A 21,308-nucleotide genomic window follows, 5' to 3' on the forward strand; every position below is an offset into this window, starting at 1 on the left:
CCGGCAGCAGAATCGCATTGCCGGCACCCTGCCCCTGACAGGGAGCTGCGATCAGCGGCAGTTAACTGCCGCTGATCTGCTAGTACCCGCCTCCTGTATAAAGGGGTAAAATCATTGGTGGTGCAGTGTGCCCCCCCCCCCTCAATCCCCCCATCCCATTAAAATCATTGGTGGCACAGTGCGCCGGCCCCTCTCAACCCTCCAGTATTAAAATCATTGGTGGCAGTGGCCACAGGGACCTCTCCACTCCCCCTCATTGGTGGTGCAGTGGCAGCTTCTGATCGGAGCCCCAGCTGTGTAAGCCTGGGGCTCCGATCGGTTACCATGGCAGCCAGGACGCTACAGAAGCCCTGGTTGCCATGGTAACATCCCTGATGCTGTGTGCACAAAGCACAGAGCAGCAGGGACAGTGTGGAGTCCTATTCACCCTGATAGAGATCTATCAGGGTGAATAGGAAAAGGGATGAAAGATCCCAGGTTCTAGCCCCTAAGGGGGGAAATAGTTATTAAATAAAAAGTGAAAAAAAAACACTAAAATATGAAGTATAAATCACCCCCCTTTTCCCAATTTCACATATAAAATATATAAATAAACATATTACATCGCCACGTCAGAAAAGTCCAAACTATTAAAATATAAAAAAAAAATCTAGGTGGTGAATGCCGGAACAGAAAAAATAAAATAAAAACTGCGCGATTCGCCATTTTTAAAAATGAGGAATGCACGTGGCTTTTTTTGTTTATTTTTTTCGCGTGGTATCGAATGGTATCGAGTATCGCAATACTTTTTCATGGTATCGAAACCGAATCAAAAATTTGGTATCGCAACAACTCTATTACTGTAGTGCAGCGGCAGCAGGAAGCGGACGGTGTCATAGCAACCAATGACGCCGTGCGCTCCTGTCAATGTCAATGCTGTCACCAGCAGCTAATAAAAAATTGACAGGGAATGTCGCAGGTATTTGGGATGAGGAAACGTTATACAAGAGAGGTATCACCAGTAATGTTATTGTCCGCAGCGTCTACGCAAAAAAGTACACTGTATGTCACAGATAAATTTTTGAAGCGCACACTTTACACTGCAGATGTGGCGCTGGTAATGTCCGAAGTGGACACCGTCTATTGACAAAGTACACTGTATTTCACAGATATTTTTTGGATGAGCACACTTTATACAGGAGATGTGGTGCAGCTAATGTCACTGTCCGCAGCGGACACCGTCTACGGAAAAGTACACCGGATGACAGATATTTTTTGGATGCGCACACTTTACACTAGAGATGTGGCGCAGCTAATGTCACTGTCAAAAGCGGACACAGTCTATTGAAAAAGTACACTGGATGTCACAGATATTTTTTTGATGTGCACACTTTACATTGGAGATGTGGCGCAGCTAATGTCACTGTCCGCAGTAGACACCGTCTATTGAAAAAGTACACTGGATGTCACAGATATTTTTGGGATGCGCACACTTTACACTGGAGATGTGGCGCAGCTAATGTCACTGTCCGCAGCGGACACCGTCTATGGAAAAAGTACACTGGATGTCACAGATATTTTTTGGATGCGCACACTTTACACTAGAGATGTGGCACAGCTAATGTCACTGTCCGCAGCGGACACCATTTACGGAAAAAGTACACTGGATGTCACAGATATTTTTGGATGCACACACTTTACACTGGAGATGTGGCGCAGCTAATGTCACTGTCCGCAGCGGACACCGTCTATTGAAAAAATACACTAGATGTCACAGATATTTTTTGGATGCGCACTCTTTACACTGGAGATGTGGCGCAGCTAATGTCACTGTCTGCACCGGACACCGCCTACGGATAAAGTACACTGGATGTCACAAATATTTTTTTGATGTGCACACTTTACATTGGAGATGTGGCGCAGCTAATGTCACTGTCCGCAGCGGACACCGTCTATTGAAAAAGTACACTGGATGTCACAGATATTTTTGGGATGCGCACACTTTACACTGGAGATGTGGCGCAGCTAATGTCACTGTCCGCAGCGGACACCATTTACGGAAAAAGTACACTGGATGTCACAGATATTTTTGGATGCACACACTTTACACTGGAGATGTGGCGCAGCTAATGTCACTGTCCGCAGCGGACACCGTCTATTGAAAAAATACACTAGATGTCACAGATATTTTTTGGATGCGCACTCTTTACACTGGAGATGTGGCGCAGCTAATGTCACTGTCCGCAGCAGACACCGTCTATTGAAAAAGTACACTGGATGTCACAGATATTTTTTGGATGCGCACACTTTACACTGAAGATGTGGCGCAGCTAATGTCACTGTCTGCACCGGACACCGCCTACGGATAAAGTACAATGGATGTCACAGATATTTTTTGGATGCGCACACGTTACACAGCTAATGTTGCTGTCTGCAGCGGCCTATTGTACGCTATTTAGCACAGGATGCGGAGCGAATGTCGCTGTCTGCAGCGGCCTATTGTACGCTATTTAGCGCAGGATGCGCTACAAATAGATATTGCTGCCACACACAATAGTCCTTAGAAGTACTTTTGGGTCTGTAAAGTTTTAGCTATTTAGCGCAGTTTGTGCTAAAAAAAGATATTGCTGCTGCCACACACAATAGTCCTTAAAATGACTTTTGGGTCTCTGAAAAGTTTTGGTGGTAAAAATATTATTAAATCACTCCCTACACTGTCTGTCCCTTCCTATGATCAGCTCTCCCTGACTAAGAATGAGCCGAACATGCGTTATCAGGTGCTATATAGCACCCGATGACGCGTTCCGGCCAGCCAATCAATGTAACGCCAGCAGCCAACATGGCTACGGTATTACAGTGAGGGCAGCACTTACCTGAACGTTTATTGGCTGCGTAGCAGTGTGAGGCGGAGACTCGAGCATTGCGCTCAAGCACATGCGGTATTCGGCCAAATACTGGTGTTCGGCCGAGCATACTCGATCATCACTAGTCACCTCTACAGTATGAGGATGGGTGATGGCTATTCTTATCGCTCGTCCTCATGCATCTGCATTGTTTCTGGGCAGCTCTCTGGTCACACATCACAATCTGCTGCCCAGAAACGATGATTGAGGTGTCCACACCAAAGATCATTTCATTCGATGAACAAGCATTTTGCTAATTCATCAGGTGATCGGCGGCACCACTAACAGAAGCCAATTATTGTGAACGAGTGTACGTGCGAACATTCATTCCCGGAAATCGGCCATGTAAATCCGCCTATATGTGGCTATGTTTTAATCTGTGCAGTCCTTCCTTCCCCTTCCCTACCTCCCATTATACTAGAATGCAGTGGGCAACATCTTAATCCTGCTGTGACCCAGAAAACATCAACATTTTAAAATTGCTGGATGTACGCATCACCAAAGTGAGGTTTTGTTTTTACACAAAAATTTTGTTCAGGGAAATAAAATATATTTCCTTCACCATCATTTCCTATATTTAAGTGACTGTAAATCAGTTGAATTCATATGAATGGAGTTATTTTGGCGGCAAGTACGTTGATTACTGCAAGCCCCATTCAGGTGAATGGAACTGATTTTAAGTCGGAGAAATTTCTGAAACCTCCTACCTCCCAATATATGAAATGAGAGATTGCTGCTGACTCAAGATTTTTATTTAGCATCCCTGGAACCCTGAATTGTTAATTTTGCTCCCAAATGCGACAATCCACAGATCATTGCTCTCCTCATTGAAGTAACAAAATAAATAAATGACCTGTATTTTATACTGTTGACTTCCATTTGAACAGTGCAGATCTGTATCATGATTCCACATTCCCCCAAAAACGACAAGAAAGATCAAAAGTTTTGATCGGTGAGGGTCTGAGTGCTGAGACACCCCACCAATAACTAGAACAAGGAGAGAGAAGCAGTTGGATAGTGTGCTCTCCCTCCTCATTGCCGGAGAAAGAATTGAGAGGGGCACATAGACTTTCTACTGAGCACTTCTCTCTGCTTGTTCTATCTATCAGTGGGGGTCTCAGCACCATCCACCAATCAAAACTTTTCATATGTCACTGATATATCAAAGGTTTTCTGAAAACTCAGTGATCCAGTGATAATTTAACATAGAACAGTTTTCAACCCTTAGACTTAAACAGCATCTGTAATTTACACTCCATATGTGTTTTATGATGATATTACACGTGTGTGAGGACACGTGCACATGGATGCATAACGGCTCAATATAAACCTGCAATACGGGGCCTAGAAACTTCTACTGGACCTTATTGTACCTCGATATGGCTCCGATTTCAGAACTGTGGCTTGCCCAATCAGAAGTCACATTATGGAGTTATTCTCCCCTAGAAAGATTGGTTTCAGGGGAGGACATCTCCAACATATCAAGTTTTGCATATGACAGCAACATGGAGACCCTGTGGCTATGCACTATGGAGCACGAGGGTCTGCGCGGGCTGCTGCACAGCCTCCTGCACGCAACTCTGCCATATGCATGAGGCCTTACTGTCAGAAATTCTTCACATAGAAGCCAATGGAAATGTTTTACAGATTTGTGTTGATTTACTTGACTTTTATGGTAAAAAATACACACTATTGTTCATTTGCTGCAAATCACAGGCTTTGGAATTTCCAAACTGTGCAAATAGAAAGAAATGTTTAGCCTAGTGGTACTGCTTATACTGAAGTACAGGGTTAGTACCGCATGGATGCTGTGTGGCTTCTGTAGCACAACCTCCATGCATGCCTTACAAGCTCTGTCAGGCTGTGTATAGAGATAGTCACCCCTAGCACTGATGCTTCTTATTGAGAATGCATCCGTACAAATGGAGTCAGATGGAGTATCTCAACAGACATGTGACTATATGAAACTGAAGGCCTACGGAGGTACATTAGAGTTGCAGCCCTAATGTTACCCCATTCAACATATATTTTGCTATCAGTCTCTTCTCGGAATTTCCTTTTACGTAGCTGTCATAGATTTGAAGACTCTACCTTTGCACATTGTCCATATTCCCAAAGTGCTTTTTCGAGAAATCTCCCGTTCCGATAGACCCCCATTTGGGTCCTTACACATGAATTTGTTGCTGGCATGTACCTGTAAAAAAATAGCAGGATAAGTTCTTGGGGGGGGGGGGGGGTTTCCTGCATTTTTTGTGATTTTTTCCCCACTTTTTTATTTATTTATTTATTTTGCACAGGTCGATTGCTATTGACCCCTACTCCAGAAACAGGGATAAAAAAAAAGTTGCAAACCACAAATTTGTCATTTTATAAAGACCATTGTGCCTAAATTGAAGTACAAGTGGCTTTTGTATACTGCACTTATACGACCAGGGGCGTAATTACCATAGCAGCAGACCATGTGACTGCTATGGGGCCAGGAGCGGATTGGCCATAAACCTTACAGGGAAATTTCCTGGTGGGCCAATGCCTAGGGGGGCCGACTGAGCCCTCCTCACAGCTGGCCAGTGGAAGTATTTGGGGATGTATTTTGTGCTGATGGGGCAGTATATTGTGATGGACTGTAGTATTTGGCTGTGTTGGGGTGGTATAATGTGCTGCAATACCGTATTGCTGGCCCCGCCTACTTGTGTTGGCCCTGCCCTCCATCAATTTGGATCCGACTACAAAATGGGGCAACTTTTGGTATTTTTTCCAGGGCCACTTTAAGTTCCCAGTCCGCCCCCGTTTGGGGCCCAGTCTTAGTTGGGATCATCTCCTCTTCTACTGGAGGTGAAAACTTGGTCAGGACTCTTCCCTCTAAAGAAACAGCTTTTAGCAAACAAGACAGTGGTAAAAAAGGCCCACGGGTCACAGAAAGGAGTTTAGGCGGAAAAAATCCTTCTATCCTGTGTGGGCCCTTGGTTCGATCCTTGCCACGGGACCCTTACTTCTTTATGTACGTCACTGCTCATGACTTTCCGAAAAGGCGGCGGTATGGGTTGTGGGTGCAGTGTGGGAGGGGCCCTGGCTCATTTATCATTATTTACGACAGTTTTCTGGCATGAATGATGATTAAAATCAAGGTAGATATCAATCTAGGCACACATACTGCCATATGATGTGCAGGGGGATAGAAAGACAGGCATTCTTGATAAATGACCCCCAGTGTGTTTTTCCACTAGTGTTCTCTCCATGGTAAAACGCCTGAAAAAGTGCCACAAACTATGTTTTTGAAAAAAATTTGGAAGGACAAAAAAATGACACCTAATGAACGAAAACACCAATAGCATTAAAAAAAATAAAACTTCTGTGTCCTACTTTTCATATTTTTCATCTGGAGCTGATGTTTTTATGTAAAAAAAAAATTGCAAAAAAATCTAAAGTGCAGAAAAACACCACTAAGAAATGAAACCAGCCAAGAACTGATGGAGGCCAAAGCAGCGTGGATCAGCACAGCAGACTGACAGACGGCAGACGCAGTGTTAAAGAAAATGCCCCCCCCACCCTTCAAGCCCCTTTATCGGTCCCCACTGAATTTAATTATCTGAAAACTTTGTTTCTTGCTCATGAAATGACGCTGCAAAGAAACATCAGCCATTGTAGTGTGAATGGATTTAGGACAGGCAGTAGTCACAAGGAGGATTACCTGACATTTAACCAGATAAATTTGCTGAGCACAATGTCTGAACGAAAAACCTACAGAAAACCCAGGCAGACTATTTGTGAAAATGCCACCTTTGCCAAAGTCTGATTAGGACCTGGGGTCCTCAGTCTGTTTGATCTCGGCTCATCAAAGAGAATCCTTAAACAAGCTTCATTTTAAACTGGAGAGCACTGGGATATACTGAGAAAACAAAGGCTGCTCCGCCAGAAGAATAGCTTCACAGTTCAGTTCAATGGAGTGCAAGAGTCGTTGGATTATTAGGGCTCTCTGCTAAGGAATGACCCGCTCTCAGACTTACATGTTGGTATTAACAAAGCGGAGTATTCGATTTGCTTTATTGATGTGAAAATAGTAATATCAGGTCTAATAACTGCGACACTATAGTAATAGGACCAATAAACGATATGGATGCAGCGCTGAACTAGGGAGAAAAGCAGACTCCAAAAACATGTCTGTCCTTGTTGCCCATAGCAACCAATCACAACGCAGCTTTCATTTCTATTAGTGCTTTTGAAAAATGAAAGCTGCACTGTGATTGGTCGCTATTGGCAACAAAGAAGGTTTTCCTTTAAGCCAGGTTTCATGAATCTGCGATATGTTCTGTGGTTTTAAAAGATAAAAAATGTAAGTGTAGGGGGTGTAACTAAGTAGCCTTAGGCTACTTTCACACTAGCGTTCGGGTGTCCGCTCGTGAGCTCCGTTTGAAGGGGCTCACGAGCGGCCCCGAACGCATCCGTCTGGCCCCAATGCATTCTCAGTGGAGGCGGATCCACTGAGAATGCATCCGCCTGCCAGCGTTCAGCCTCCGCTCCGCTCAGTGAGCAGACACCTGAACGCTGCTTGCAGCGTTCGGGTGTCCGCCTGGCCGTGCGGAGGCGAGCGGATCCGTCCAGACTTACAATGTAAGTCAATGGGGGCGGATCCGCTTGAAGATGACACCATATGGCTCAATCTTCAAGCGGATCCGTTCCCCATTGACTTACAATGTAAAGTCTGAACGGATCCGCTCAGACTACTTTCACACTTAGAAAATTTTCTAAGTTTTAATGCAGACGCATCCGTTCTGAACGGATGCGAACGTCTGCATTATCGGAGCGGATCCGTCTGATGAAACATCAGACGGATCCGCTCCGAACGCTAGTGTGAAAGTAGCCTTAAATGAGCACCCCTTCCTAACGCTGGTTACATCATCACACTCCTCACCACCTCCGACAGGAGGACTTAGTGGTTGTTTGCTTCCTGTCTTAGAAGTGTAAATGGAAGTTTCTGGATATCGGTGGCAAATTTGAGAAAGGCCCTAACCTACCATGTGCTGTTTATAAGGGTCCATTCACACGTCCGCAAGTGTTTTGCGGTCCCCAAATTGCGGATTCACAAAACACGTTCCGCATTTTGCGGACTGCACATGGACGGTCCTGTTATAGAAATGCCTATTCTTGTCCATGGCTGCAGACAAGAATAGGACACGCTCTATCTTTTTTGTGGGGCCACGGAACGGAACTATGGTTGCGGACAGCACATGGTGGGCTGTCTGCATCTTTTGCGGCCCCATTGAAATGAATGGGTCCGCACCCGTTCCGCAAAGTTGCGGAACGGATGCGGACCCATTCATACGGACGTGTGAATCGATCCTAAGGGTAGTTTTCCACTGCTTCTTACAGTGTCTGTTTGCCATATGAGCTGGAAAAGCACACAGATCATACATCAGGCACATCCAAAATAGCGTCCGTTTAGCCTGTGTCAGGCTGCTATATGTCGGTATACCTTTTTTTATTTTATAGAATAGTGCAATCTACTGCCATATACCGTAAAAAACGTATATCACGCAATATACATTTCCTTTTACAATGGGAACCTATGAGTGACGGATACCACTGTTTGCCTATACAGCGGCATCCATCTGAGGGGTACGACAGGAAATCCTCCCAATGTGTACCTCCAAAGGTGCTGCAAAATATACCGTGAAGCACCCTGAGTAAGGGTACGGCCACACGGTCAGCGTTCTGCATAGAAAGCAAAAATCTGGAGTGAATTTCAAAAGGAAAGAAGTCGTACCCGTCCTTTAGGCTACATGCACACGACCGTTGTGTGTTTTGCGGTCCACAAATTTCGAATCCGCAAAACACGGATGGTGTCCAATTTGCGGAACGGCAAGGACAGCCTTTGATATAACTGCCTATTCTTGTCCGCAAAACGCACAAGAATAGGACAGGTTATATATTTTTTTGCGGGGCCACGGAATGGAGCAACGGATGCGGACAGCACACGGAGTGCCGTCCGCATCTTTTGCAGCCCCATTGAAGTGAACGGATCCACATCCGAGCCGCAAAAACTGCATGCAGAAACCTGACCACTTGGCCGCACTCTTAGGCGTCTTTCACACGAGCGATACGGATGGTGTCAGGATCTGTTCAGGGAAAAACTGATGGTGTTGTGTTCTTTCCGTCCGGATTGAAGCCGGACTGCATGTGTTTTTCACGCACCTGAAGAAAAACTAAAGAATGACTACATCTACATCTCCTAGCAAACATTAGCGAAAAATGCATTACAACCGGATGTCTTCCATTTTTCACGCCTGCCCCATTTACTTCTATGGAGCCAGGGCTGCGTGAAAGATGCACAATATAGACCACGCTGCGATTTTTCCTGAACGCAAAGTTGATGTCGGAAAAATGACACTCTTGTACCCAGACCCATTGAAATGAACAGGCCAGGATTCATTCCGGATGCTTTGTGTTCACTACATGCATCCGGACGGAAAACTCGCTGGTTTGAAAGAGCCCTAACACTGGTGTCTGCTTATGGCTATCCACTCTCTTGGGAAGATCCCCCTGTATTAGGCCTCTTTCACACGAACGTATTGGTTCCGTTCCGTGCATTGGGGACCCCAATTTGCGGTCCCCAATGCACGGGCAATGTCCGTGTGGCGGTTGGGACGGATCCAGACCCATTCAACTTGAATGGGTCCGTGATCCATCCGTTCCGCAAAAAGATAGAACAAGTTCTATTTTCTTGCGGAACGAAATCACGTAACGGAACACCGCGGAAGCACTTCCGTTCCGTTCCGCACCGCATCTCCGGATTTGCGGACCCATTCAAGTGAATGGGCCCGCATCCGTAAGGCGGAATGCACATGGCTGGTGACCCGTGTATTGCAGAACCGCCGTATGCGGCTCGCAATACGGCCACGGAACGAATACATTTGTGGGAAAGAGGCCTAAGACTACACATAAAACAACGAGTATAAGGCAGCAGGGGTACAAGGATTGGGCATGTTGGATTTTACCCTTGCTGTTATCTTTAGCGTATTTTCCATCAGTTTAGGGCTCATGCACACGAACGTGCCGTTTTTTTCAGTCCGCAAATTGAAGATCCGCAAAACATGGAGGCTGCCCGTGTGCATTCCCCAATTTGCGGAAACGGATCGGGCAGACCATCAGAGAAATGCCTATTCTTGTCTACAAAGAGGCCAAGAATAGGACATGATCTATAATTTTTGTGGGGCCACGGAACGGAGCAACGGCAGGACACAGAGTGCTGTCCGCATCTTTTGCTGCCCCATTGCAATGAAAGGGTCCGCATCCGAGCTCGAATGCGGAACCCAATCAAGTTCATGTGAATGCGCCCTTACCCAAACTTTTTCTGTGCTGTATGGTTCACCATTATAACAAATACTTACAAGGCACCTCGCCTGTATTTGTGCAGATGTAGCAGAGCACAATTTGTAACTGGGGACGGCATTTGTTGAACACGTGATCTCAAGAGTGGGGATACGTGTGCGTTGTAAATTTGTCTGCAGTCCTATGTAAAACTGCTGATAACACAATGTGATTCCATTTAACATGATCACAAATGCCAAACTCTTTCTGCTGTACATGACAAACTCATCCCTACTTCACCTGCGCGCTGTCGTTTTATCAGGGCACAAAACTCGTGCTACTATCGGACTACATATTATTTTTACAGGTCATTAAATACTGATGTCAGGACAAGCGACTGTGGGGGATGGGGATGGTCATTTCCAATTCATTTATCAATGTAGGATACCTACCTAGCTGATCTATAGCTTGGATATATAAGGGAGTGATGAATGATGTGCAATCCACTGTACAGTATGAGGGCATCATCAGTGGTAAGAGAAGGCCATGTTTCTATACAGGATGACCTCTGCGAACTGTTTGTTGCCTTGTCTATAGGCATGGGGAACATCTACAAGGTTCTATGACTATCTCCTGTCCTAACACATCTGCAATTAACCAGCCCCCAAACCTCTAGACCCCAAGACCTTCAGGTGTCCTATTAAAGGAGCTACCTTTTCCCAGAAAAAGCGCCCCCTTTGTTCATAGGTTGAGTCGGGTACTGCAGCCTATTTAAGTCACATGTGTAAAAAAATAAAATAAAAAGGGACACTTTTTGAAAAAGAAAAAAAGACCATTTCCTGTAACCTTAAAACCCCCTTTTTAATTAGAAGAGAATAGTTGAAGACCCCAATTTACTGACATATCGTACGCACCTACATGTCGCAGAATGCCATTCCTTTGACCTCGGCACGAAGCCTCTAGTTTTGCCAGACATATTCAGAGACATTACCTGTCGGAATTCAATAGCTTTTGATGTGCAGCATCCTGCACTTTGTAAGGCGGGTAACACTTTGCTCTATTGTTTAAAAGAAAAGGCTAATAATGTTGACTGCAATAGTTATCTTGACCTAAGATCATGAAACTTGGTGCCGGGATAATGACTCAAATTTGAGGTTATAGACCGAGAATGCAAAAAATTTACCAGGACTGCTTTTTGAAGTGATGAAATAAACGCCGTCTTGTTCCAGAAGTAATAATCTACGAGACATCATCCTCTCAGCATCTGATAAATAGAAGCCGTTCTCTGTTTGTTTGTGTGTTATTCCCATTACATGGAGACATGTGTCTTCCTCATCTCCTTTTCATTGCTGGAGAATAATAGCGGGGATGTCCTAGAGCCAGCCTGACGTGAAACGACTGCGAGACATGATCACGACTTCAAATAAGACGAGTGGCTGGCACATATTTCATGTGGATGCATCCACCACTGGGGTGCACTAAGATGCAAGGATAAAGGAATTCTTGCAAAAAAAAATTTGCTAGGCTTTATATGCTTGTACCCCCCCCCGCCAAAAAAATATAAAAAAAATTGTATTCAGCCCTATGGGAATTCCTTGGTCATTATTGGGTTTTTATCATATTACAAAAACACATTTTCCTAAGTGAGCGGTGCGCAGACTCATAGACTCTCAGCTGAGTGCTTCTGCGCTTTCATTTTGGCCAATGATGAGGGTTGTAGCGCGCAAACCCCCACAGATGAAAAAGTTCTGATATGACACTATGATATGTCAAAGGTTTTTGTAAATTGATAGTTGCCCTTTATGAGCCCTCTCATAATCGTCAGTGCTAATCTCATCGCACTACTTCCACAATGTACAGAGGTGGAATAGGGCCCCGATAGACCATGTGGCCCTACTGTACCTCTGCATGACGCCAATTCTACATGAGTGCATGCGTGTTATGTGATAATGATAGGAAATTCAGGTTTCTCATAGTTTCTCTTTCAGCCAAATATCTTGTCTTTTGGTGGTTATGCTGGGACCTATAGTCCTACAGCAAAAGCAAAAGCTGCTTTAAAAATTAAAGCATAGTTTGATAGTTACCTCTTTCTTCTTTTTCACATCAGCTGATTCATGCCTGACAGTTTTGAACGCCAATCAAGTATTGGTGTTCACAGTAAAAATTATTACCAGTAATGGACCACTAGTTGGCGCCAGTTCTCTAGTTATCAACAGGTAACTGCTGCTCTGATTGTTTCAGACACCGAAATGTTCTTATGTAATTGTATCTACAAGATGAAGCCCAAAACTGTTTCTCTTTAATACAAGGAAATGAGACAGTAATCAGTCTATTATCTATCTATTATCTATCTATCTATTATCTATCTATCTATCTCATATCTATATCTATCTATCTATCTATCTATCTATCTATCTATCTATCTATCTATCTATCTATTATCTATCTATCTATCTATCTATCTATCTATCTATTATCTATCTATCTATCTATCTCATATCTATATATATCTATCTATCTATCTATCTGTCTATATATCTATCTATCTATTATCTATCTATCTTTGTCTATCTATCTATCATCTATCTATCTGTCTATCTATATCTCATATCTATCTATATCTCTCTATCTATCAATTATCTATCTATCTATCTATCTATCTATCTATCTATCTAATATCTATCTATCTATCTATCTATCTATCTATCTATCTATCTATCTCATATCTATCTATCTATCTATCTATCTATCTAACTATCTATCTCTATCTATCATATCTAAAGAATAGGCAGCACTCCAAATGTGATAAAAGGTGATGACCCGTTTATTCCCAGGCAACGTTTCAGCCTTCTCAATGGGGCCTTTGTCAAGCATTTTTGGGTTTTTATCTATCTATCTATCTATCTATCTATCTATCTATCTATCTATCTATCTATCTATCTACTTATCTATCTATATCTATTATCTATCTATTATCTATCTATGTCTATCTATCTATCTATCTATATCTCTCTCTAACTAATCAAATCGACCAAGGACACATCTGCCTGGAGTTTGTATGTTCTCTCCGTGTTCATGTGGGTTTGCTCGGGTTCTCCGTTTCCTCCCCACACTCCAATCTGATAGGGACCTTAGATTGTGAGCCCCATTGGGGGAAGCTTGATGCTAATGTCTGTTAAGCGCTACGGAATATAGTAGCGCTATATAAGTGCAAAAAATAATTTAATAAATAAATAAATCTATTCATTATACTTGACATCTATTAATTATTATCTATTCATTATTTTGCAATGATCTATTGTTCAATAAATCTACCTATTTATCCGTCTGTTTAGCTATATGTTTACCTATTGATTTATCACGGAAGCTATAGTTTGTGACAAATTCTGAACTCTATTATCTATTGATGATCAATAGACTGATCTGTCTAAATATATATATATATGTGTGTGAAATTTCATCCATTATTATATGTATGAAATGTATTAATGTGATCACTATTATACTGTTTGTCAGTTTATTATTTCATTGTATCTATAAAACATGTGACAAAATCTAATGATTAAATGTGTTAATAATATATAATAGTTATTATACTGTGTGTCACTCCATTATTTCCCATTTTTAGCCCTTCTATTTGTACCTATCTGTGTATCCTGTATATATCCTGATGATATACAAGCTCTTACAGTATCTGCCCCATAGCCTGCCTATAGACAGCTGTAGAGAAGCCACCATGGCTCCAGGAGGCTCCTGACCTGAGTGATGATGAAACTCTGTGCAGGCTCTGTGTGTAAGGATTGTGAAATCCTCGGCTGCTGTCAGTCTGTCCTGTGATGTAGCCCGAGCTGGAGAGACACAAATCCCACAGCTTTGAAATCCCATCCCTTGGCTTTGTTGTGCCGTGTTGTGGGCGTGCATCCAAACAGGACGAGCAGTATAAGAGCCCCAGGTCCTGAGCATCTTCTCCCAGTAACATTGAGACCTCTGCTGAGAAGCACCTCCCAGGACTTACCAGCCTGACCATGCCTCTTTCTTCTCAGGATGCTCATGACCCTCCTCACTCTTCTGCAAGGAGCCTCTACCTATGTGGTGTTGGCAAACTCCAATTCTATCAAGAGTGCTCCTTGCAGCACCAGCTGGTCAACCTATGGGCTTCTACCCAGTCAGTGTCAGCCCAGACTCCTACTATGACACTGCCAACAAGTACCAGCCCTTTGATGCCTACCCGGTAAGTAGCCAATATGTTACTCTTCTGTGTTCTCCACTGTTCATAAGTTGTTTAGAAGAGTAATGCATGTGTCAAGATGTCCACCATGTGTCAGTAGGGAAATAATTCTAACCATTTACTGCTAAGTAACTAGATGTGATTGTTAGCTCAGTGGGTCAGTGTGAATGCATGCATGCTATGTATTGCATGTGATGATCCACTGACATCTCCTGTATCTTTTAGCTCTACAGTTGCACAGAGGATGATGATTGTGCTCTAGATGAATTCTGCCATAGCTCCTAGAAATGGCAACAACATGGTCTGCCTGGCATGTAGGAAACGCAGAAAAAGGTGCCTCAGGGATGCCATGTGCTGCATGGGCAACTACTGTAGTAATGGTAAGTCCTCTCACCAGGCTGTCAGTGCCTGATGCCAATATGTTTTTTTTTTACATAGTAAAGAATGTAGATGGAGTTGTTGGAGAAGACCTAGTAGTGGCAAATCCAGTTCTGCTTTCAATAGTGCCTATTATTATTATTATTATTATTATTATTATTAAATCCCTTGTAGCACTGCTTTATGCATGACAATCTTGAGCTACAGGGCAACCTCAAAACTGTGTGTACAAAACAGAGGTCCCACTCCAGACCCAGGGACTGGAAAAACCACAGCCCATTAATTTAAGCTGAAATATCCTGTTTGAAATGTAAAGCGACTGTATGGGCGCAATGAATGCCACATTGTCCGCAGCTGTAACACTAAGTGGGTATTTTGCCTAACAACAAAATCTTGTCCTGTCTTTGAGGATTGTACAAACTCCTCTAACGACAAAGCTCATGAGAAAACCAGGGGGGCCCCCCTAAACTTTAGCATAAATACTAAAGGGTCACTTACCATGACAATTGTAACTGGTCTTACCTACCAGCCAGTTTAAAAGTTAGCTTTAAGCTTTGTTGGTGACCTACTGGGGATTGTGCTCTTCAGTAAGCCATTGTATACACGAATGAAGAGCATTGTGTTACATTGTCAAAGTGGACCAGGTGATTGCTTTGTGAAGCCATTTACACATGTCCTGCATAATAATCTCCTTTATGGACTGTTTTGGATCTCTGCTAAATGGCGCACACTTCTATAGGTCCTGGGCTAAATTGTGACTTGTACCCTCACAGGTATTTGTATTGAGCAAGAAAGTGAACGTTTCCCACAATCATGGATATGTGGAGGATCCTATAATGGAGACATACAATGCTGACAGGCAACGATGGATACCAACACCAAATTTACTACATCTCCTTCTGGAATGCAACCCTTTAAAGGTAAATACGTCTACGACAGGGGATGATATTAGACCTTTCATTCCTCTTTGTAATATTTTGTCCAGTTAAGTGAACATTAATGGCTGATGTTATTTTTACTGTATGGTGGAGCAGGTGTATCTTATATTACACCAGTATTCATTACCTAATAGAGAGCAGATAGCTTAAGGAACTGCTATGTGTCATTTGCAAGCACTGACATGGACTTGTTTTTTTTCTCTAGGTCGGGATGGGGAAGGTGTCTCAGGTCATCAGACTGTGGACCAGGACTTTGTTGTGCACGCCACTCTTTTGGTCAAAGATCTGCAAACCTGTCCTTGAGGAAGGTCAAGTGTGCACCAAGCACAGGAGAAAAGGATCTCACGGTCTGGAGATATTCAGCGTTGGTCATTGTGGAGCAGGACTGTCCTGCAAGTTTCAAAAAGGAAGTTCACAACAGTTCCCAAATCCTCCAGCTTCACACGTGTCAGCGACATGACCAGCTCTCCATGGACTTCTATCACTACGTTGAGCTACAGTAGGACTTTGATTGACAGATGACTTGCTCTTTGGATGTACCTGTAACCTTATAACAGTTTACATTAAGTACTCTGGAGGTCGTCTATGATCCAGGGTCACCTGAATGGTTTCTTTTTATGGAACTGCACTTTATTCCCCGTGTTTGCAGTAAATTACTGTGTTGTACATACAATGCAACTCTCTCAGTTGTATATATTTATGATTGTGGAAAGTTAAAACTGCTGCCATTCTGCTTCTATCTTGTACATTTGTACACATCTCCCGACCCTTTTTATAATGTATAAAGAATTTATGTTTTAGGATCTAAGCATTTTTATTTTAAATAAAATATTTGGAAAAATGAAAAAAATATTTTGTCTGTGATAATAGACCTGGTTTTATGTCAGAGATTTCAAACAACGATAATGACTTTCTATCTGCTCGTTTATTGTCAGATTTGTATGGAAATATTCAGTTTTTACAATTTCCATACAATTTTGTTGACTTGGGAGGCTCACATAATCTAAAGGTCAACTTATTGCTGCTTAAATTACACATTGAGGTGTTCTAGATAACCCATAGCATTAGTAACAGCCGCCATAGGAGACATTATGGATATGTTTTATTTTATTGTTTATATTATAATATGGAATAGAAACAAACAAGTAACAAGAATTGGTTCGTGAAATAGCTACTATACTATGATAGTTAGAATAGATCCAGATTGCTGGAATTTGTAGTTATACAAGAAGCTGGAGGACACAATGCCACCAAGTCAGTACATGCAACAGCCAAAGGCACAAAGCGGAACATAGTTACAATTGAAAGTGGAGTAACTTTCAAAGGACGGGAGGATGTAAAGTAGCATTATACTTGGTCAATGGTTGATATACAGGTCCTGTACACACCACCCTCCCCTTCTGTCTATATTTCCATCAGCTTTTGTCATCTTCAGGAAGAACTTTTCACTGGCTCCTGCCCCTTGTAGCACCTAAAGCTGTAGACACAGGAAAACACAATGGGGATAGAGGAAACAAAATCTAAGAAGATATTTCCGCTTGAAAGAAAGATAGGAGGCAAACTCTGAACAAGTAGGGTTATATGATCCCTCAGTTGCAAGGAGCACGTTGACATAAAACATGAGAGAGGGCTCTATACCTGCGGGGCATCTTACTGCTTCATGATCACACAAATCTGTTCATTAGAGACACCGACAGTCCAGTCAAAGAAATGGACAACTTTGGGTTCCCAGAATAATGCAAGTATTCACAGCATACTGTTAGTAAAGTGTCATTTTGCCATTTATTTTGCATTTGCGGTAAGGGTTTCCTGGTGGTTAACTACTGGAATGAATGACCCCCATGTTTGCATTAATTAATCCTTAAGTGGAGAAACATTCCATGCAACAATTACAGCCTTTAATAAAGACAATTTCATACTAGGTAGGTTAAGAGTCGCATAGTCAGACAGTAACATGAATCAATATATGTATACAGTATATTATTCCATACGAGGCATGACAAAGTTTCGTGAACATTGAAGCCATGAACACCATTCAGAAAGGATGGAAGACTGTAATATGCGTCAGAAAACCTAACAAGCTAGTAATTGTCCATTGGAATACTTTGTCTTTTTACATTCCCTCTCCATCTCTACCTACATACATTTACATGCAACAATTGCCTCCACTGTATCGGGACGAGCAATGGCTACTGCTATTGCTCATCCTCATACAGATTCATTGTTTCTGGCAGCAATCTGCTGCCCAGAGACAATGATTTAGGTGTCCACATCAACCATGATTTCACCTGATGAACCAGCATTTTGCTCGTTCATCAAGTGATCTGTGGCACCTTTACACTGGCCGATTATCGTGAACGAGCATTTATACTAATGTTCGTTCCCAATTAGAGATGACCTTGCAGTTCGCGGCAAACTTTGCTTGTTCACGATTCGCCGAACGTGCGAACATATGGCGATATTCGCACGCGCCATATTTTTTTGCATAGCGCCGAACTTTGACCCATGACACATCCATCAGGTGGGATAAGACAGCCAATTGAGACGTTTCAGCACATGGTCACACCCCCCAACCCTATAACAGAACCGATCTGGCAGCCATTTTACATTATGTGTTTTGCTAGTGTAGGGGAGAGGTTGCATTTTGGAGCAGGGACAGGCTTTTAGGGACCACAAACGCTAGCTAAGTAGGGCCACAAAAGTCCTTGTAAGGACTGGTATAGGTGTGCTATCGATAAGTGTTATATATAGAGGGGTATGATATACTTATAATATACTTTCTAACATAGAAATTATAGTGTATTTTGTATTGTTGCAGCAGTTGTGTGCAGTTCTGCTGCGATACCGCAGCTAGATAGAGGGACAAACCACTATTGGAGTAACTAATTGCAACGGGTGTGATATACCTGTTGCCCCCCCAAAAAAATGCTTGAGGGCTGTGATATACCTTCCTCCACAAAATCCTGATTGAGGGTTGATAATACCATTTCCGCCAATACTGATTGAGGGGTGCTATATACTGTTTCCGCCAAATACTGATTGAGGAGTGCCATATACCTTCTTCCACAAAATACTGATTGAGGGGGTGCTATTGTTATATACCTTCTTCCACCAAATACAGATTGAGGGCTGCGATACACCTGCTTCTACAAAATACTGATTGAGGGGTTTGATATACCTGCTTCCACAAAATACTGATTGAGGGGTTGCCATATACCTGTTTCCGCCAAATAACTGATTGAGGGGTGCTATTTACCTGTTTCCACCAAATACTGATTGAGGGGTGCTATTGCTATATACCTTCTTCCACAAATACTGATTGAGTGCTGAGATAAACTGCTTCTACAAATTACTGATTGAGGGGGGGTGCCATATACCACGTTTCCGCCAAAATAATGATTGAGGGGTGCTATATACCTGTCTCCACCAAATACTGATTGAGGGGTGCTATTGCTATAATACCGTCTTCACCAAATACTGATGAGGGCGTCTATACACCTGCTTCCACAAAATACTGATTGAGGGGTGCCTTATACTGTTTCGCCAAATACTGATTGAGGGGTGCCATATACCTTCTCCACTAAAGACATATTAAGGGGTGCTATTGAGGGTGTAATTACTTGGTTTCTGCACTGATTATTTATAAAATGTGGTCTGGTTATTATGTAAGTAACATTTGTAGACAACACAATGTAACTAAATTAATAACACGCAAACAGTTGCACCCCTTAGCAGCGATGACTCCACTAAACATTTCCAGTAGCTGCAAATAAGATTTGCACAATATTGAAAAGGAATGTTGGACCATTCTCCCTGCAATTGTGTTTTTATTTCATTAATAGTTCTAGCATGCCTTGTGTGCACAGCCCTCTTAAGTCAAGCCACGGCCATGGCGGAAGCATTGTACAACCAGAAGGTGGTCTTGTGTAACTAGAGATGAGCGAATTTATAAAAAATTTGATTCGGCTGCTTCGCCGATAGCGTGTGCCCCCGTCATTGTACCCCTCAGATGCGCGTTCATACAGGATCGCGGCATCTGAGGGTATAATTAAGAGTAAAAAAAAATTCAATCAAACTACGCCTCCCATTTGCTCACGACGGCCGGCCGCACGTCTTGCTTGAAGATCTCGTCTGAAATCCCGTGAAGCGCGAGATTACGTCTTCAGCGCCGGCTGGATTTCGGCCGAGATCTTCAAGCAGCTCCCTACATTGCACCCGCAACAAAAAAATGTGCTTTGTGATGAAGTAATTAGAATTTTTTTGTTTTTTATACTATTTCAGGTTAAATCGATTCGCTGACACAAAGCACGAGGAAATTCGGCTTCTAGGCAAATAAAATTTATCCTGAAATTCGGATCGTATTCCACTTCATGGGATTCGATTCGATCATCTCTATGTGTAACCTTGAGATGAGCCATAATTTTGTTTATTATTTTTTTGGCCAGAGGCTTTCTTCTTGGTGTTCTGTCATGAACATCATTCTTCTTTAGTGTCTTTGTCATAGTGGACACATGAGCAGAAGTTTTTGCAGTTTGTATAATTGTCTGTAGGCCGTTTGTTGTCATCCATTGGCTCTTTCTCATCTTTTTTAAGAATGTCTGTTGTGCTTTTGGAATAATCTTAACAGGGTTCCCACGTCTAGGATGAGCAGCAACAGCCTGCCTGAATTTTTCTATTTGTAGAAATTGTGATGTACACCAAGGTCCAACAATATATTTTCCAGCTCATTGCATATCTATAACATGTCTTCTGAGGTCTTCTGAAAGTTGTTTTAATTGAGGAATGGTTCACATTAAAAAATCTTTCATTAGAACAAATTTGTCAATAACTAGGCCTTGTGTGCCTTTAATTTGCAAAGCACCTATAAACCCACACTTCCAATTTCATCTCTTTATCGAAAGGCATTTTGCCAATTATTTCCTAGAGAAGTTATTAACATATAGATTCATTTACTTTTTTCCTGCACTGTGAATGTGTGCTCAGTAAAGTACACTATTGGCACAAGTTTTTATGTGTTATTAATTTTATTAGATTGTCTGTACTCGTCGTGACTAGTGATGAGCGGCAGGGGCAATATTCAAATTCACAATATTTCACGAATATTTTGTAGACTATTCTTCATATATTCGCGAATTTGAGATTACATTCTTGATTGCGAAAATCGGCAATGTAATATTTGCGTAATACGCGTGAAATACAGGCGTGGGTCACTTTTGCTACATTTTTCAAGCTGCTAGATGTTTCCTGAGATTGGAGAAAACGGTTAGCACGCCAGAACTTTACAAGAGCTTTATATGCAGATAGAGTGCTCCAATATATTGCGCTTGCGAATTTTCAGCAATTAATGATGCGCATATTTTTTCGCAATACGTGCAACTTGTGACATCACAGCACTGTGTCTGTAACATGTATGTATGGACAGCAGAACCTATCACACTGCCTAACACCCTGCACTGCAACCTATCAGCTACACTATAGAACAATCTCCCCCTAACTATCTGAATTATATATATAAGTTAACTGTCTAATGTGATACAACAAAGCACAGAGCACAGCAATCACACTGCTGTCTCTTTC

At 42.5% G+C, this 21,308-nt stretch overlaps 1 protein-coding gene across 1 annotated transcript; it reads left to right on the forward strand.

Moving 5' to 3' along the window:
* The first annotated feature begins 4,774 nt into the window (after positions 1-4,774).
* Positions 4,775-16,516, forward strand: DKK1 (dickkopf WNT signaling pathway inhibitor 1). Its single transcript, XM_040438315.1, is given in 14 exon segments — positions 4,775-4,865; positions 12,295-12,403; positions 14,231-14,315; positions 14,317-14,418; positions 14,641-14,697; positions 14,699-14,795; positions 15,567-15,598; positions 15,600-15,648; positions 15,651-15,713; positions 15,937-15,948; positions 15,951-16,000; positions 16,003-16,138; positions 16,141-16,164; positions 16,167-16,516. Coding segments are annotated over 14 exon segments (975 nt in total). The 3' UTR covers positions 16,235-16,516.
* Positions 16,517-21,308: the final 4,792 nt, after the last annotated feature.

Source organism: Bufo bufo, chromosome 6 (genome assembly GCF_905171765.1).
Source record: "Bufo bufo chromosome 6, aBufBuf1.1, whole genome shotgun sequence".
Classification (NCBI taxonomy): Eukaryota; Metazoa; Chordata; class Amphibia; order Anura; family Bufonidae; genus Bufo; species Bufo bufo.